Source organism: Palaemon carinicauda, chromosome 19 (genome assembly GCF_036898095.1).
Source record: "Palaemon carinicauda isolate YSFRI2023 chromosome 19, ASM3689809v2, whole genome shotgun sequence".
In the NCBI taxonomy this organism is placed as follows: Eukaryota; Metazoa; Arthropoda; class Malacostraca; order Decapoda; family Palaemonidae; genus Palaemon; species Palaemon carinicauda.
In genome coordinates this window covers 4,529,373-4,531,740 of record NC_090743.1, presented here as the reverse complement: position 1 = coordinate 4,531,740, position 2,368 = coordinate 4,529,373, and the positions used below count along the sequence as shown (strand labels likewise).

Below are 2,368 nucleotides of genomic sequence, written 5' to 3'. Positions count from 1 at the left end.
TTGTTTGTTATTATTATTGATTTCAATGATCAATGTTAAAATAAAACGATGGAAATTGATGGCTTCTGGTAACATATTAAATGCATTTTTAACAATCTCATTGATTAACCCTTTTACCCTCAGGCTCTTTGGAAATTTCCAACCCTTAACCCCCAAGGGGTTATTTTTTCCCAGCACATTTTGCAGTATAATTTCTTTTAAATTGCTCTAACAGCCTTAAGTTTTGTCATAGAGAGGTCAGGTTGGTCTCATTCTCTTGGAAAATGCCTGAATTTTCTCAAAAAAAGTATAAAAAAATATGCCAAAAAAATTTATAGCATTTTTTTGAAAGGACGTACCGGTACATCCATAGGGGTAAAGGGATGGGTTTTGTGAAACTTACCAGTACGTCCTTTGGGGGTAAAGGGGATAACTGTCTCCTGGCTTATGGTTTAGGCATTAATATGGCTACGATGATCGTGTTATCATCTTCGTGAGCAATTTGTTTGACATAGTGACAGAAGTGCCAACGTTAAGGATTTGTATTGATTTATAAGACAATCTAACAAATTATCAATGATAAATACTCCAGGTTGTTTTTCTGTGTTGGCTTTTGTTCATTGTGCATTTAAGTACCATATCCCCTATACTTTCTTGACTTCCCAACATCAAGATGTGGTTATTATTGCAACAAAAAATTATTTGTAATTTATGACAATTGATAGTGTGTTAAAGGTGTTTTGAATCATTATAAAATTAACATACACAGTTTAAAAAGTATCAATTGCATAAAAAATATTAGTTAATTAACTACAACACCCTCCCCATTGTTTGTGAATTAGAGGCTGACATTCAACAATTTTAAGTGGCCTAAACACAGTGACAGATAGGGGTGGCAATTCCATACTACAATACCTAAGACGCCTTGGAAACAAATTAAACTCACAAATGTATCCTGTGGATGCTCTTTGACAAAGTCCCTAGATTCCTATGGGATACAAATGTATCCTGTGGATGCTCTTTGACAAAGTCCCTAGATTCTTATGGGATACAAATGTATCCTGTGGATGCTCTTTGACAAAGTCCCTAGATTCTTATGGGATACAAATGTATCCTGTGGATGCTCTTTGACAAAGTCCCTAGATTCTTATGGGATACAAATGTATCCTTTGGATGCTCTTTGACAAAGTCCCTAGATTCTTATGGGATACAAATGTATCCTTTGGATACTCTTTGACAAAGTCCCTAGATTCTTACAACGCTGACAAAAATCGATACAAAATGGAGTAATTTCAGTATTACTTATATTTAAATGCTTGGTTTTAATATTTTTCGTACGAAAGGTTAATGTTACTCTTTAAAATACTATATAATAATATTCTTGTCTTTACATAATGGGCTGATCACTGCATATACGACGAGGAGATCACCCCATAGAACCTAATACTGTTAACACACCTATTGCCATATAAGGTAAACGAGTCAGTCGGCGTATTTACGTGAATCTGTTTCACTCCACAGCAACCAAAATACGATTCCAACTTGGTCGCGCGATCTGGGAATCTTCACATTGCGCAGCGCCAAGTGAGAATATTCCAACACGGTGCAGATTCTGAGATGGGTTGCAACGCACAGACTTCTGAACTGGATGACCAAAGCTCAGATTCTGAGATGGGTCGCAACCCACAGACTTCTGAACTGGATGACCAAAGCTCAGATTCTGAGATGGGTCGCAACCCACAGACTTCTGAACTGGATGACCAAAGCTCAGATTCTGAGATGGGTCCCAACGCACAGACTTCTGAACTGGATGACCAAAGCTCAGATTCTGAGATGGGTCGCAACGCACAGACTTCTGAACTGGATGACCAAAGCTCAGATTCTGAGATGGGTTGCAACCCACAGACTTCTGAACTGGATGACCAAAGCTCAGATTCTGAGATGGGTCGCAACCCACAGACTTCTGAACTGGATGACCAAAGCTCAGATTCTGAGATGGGTCGCAACGCACAGACTTCTGAACTGGATGACCAAAGCTCAGATTCTGAGATGGGTCGCAACCCACAGACTTCTGAACTGGATGACCAAAGCTCAGATTCTGAGATGGGTCGCAACGCACAGACTTCTGAACTGGATGACCAAAGCTCAGATTCTGAGATGGGTCGCAACCCACAGACTTCTGAACTGGATGACCAAAGCTCAGATTCTGAGATGGGTCGCAACGCACAGACTTCTGAACTGGATGACCAAAGCTCAGATTCTGAGATGGGTCGCAACGCACAGACTTCTGAACTGGATGACCAAAGCTCAGATTCTGAGATGGGTCGCAACGCACAGACTTCTGAACTGGATGACCAAAGCTCAGATTCTGAGATGGGTCGCAACGCAC

The 2,368-nt window shown here is 40.2% G+C and overlaps 1 protein-coding gene across 1 annotated transcript in view; it reads left to right on the top strand.

The window, feature by feature from the left end:
* Positions 1-1,596: 1,596 nt before the first annotated feature.
* Positions 1,597-2,368, top strand: part of LOC137658894 (clumping factor A-like) — an 858-nt gene continuing 86 nt past the window's right edge. The window contains exon 1 of the mRNA XM_068394016.1: positions 1,597-2,368. This exon is cut by the window's right edge and continues 86 nt beyond it. Within this exon, the coding sequence (XP_068250117.1) occupies positions 1,597-2,368 (772 nt within the window).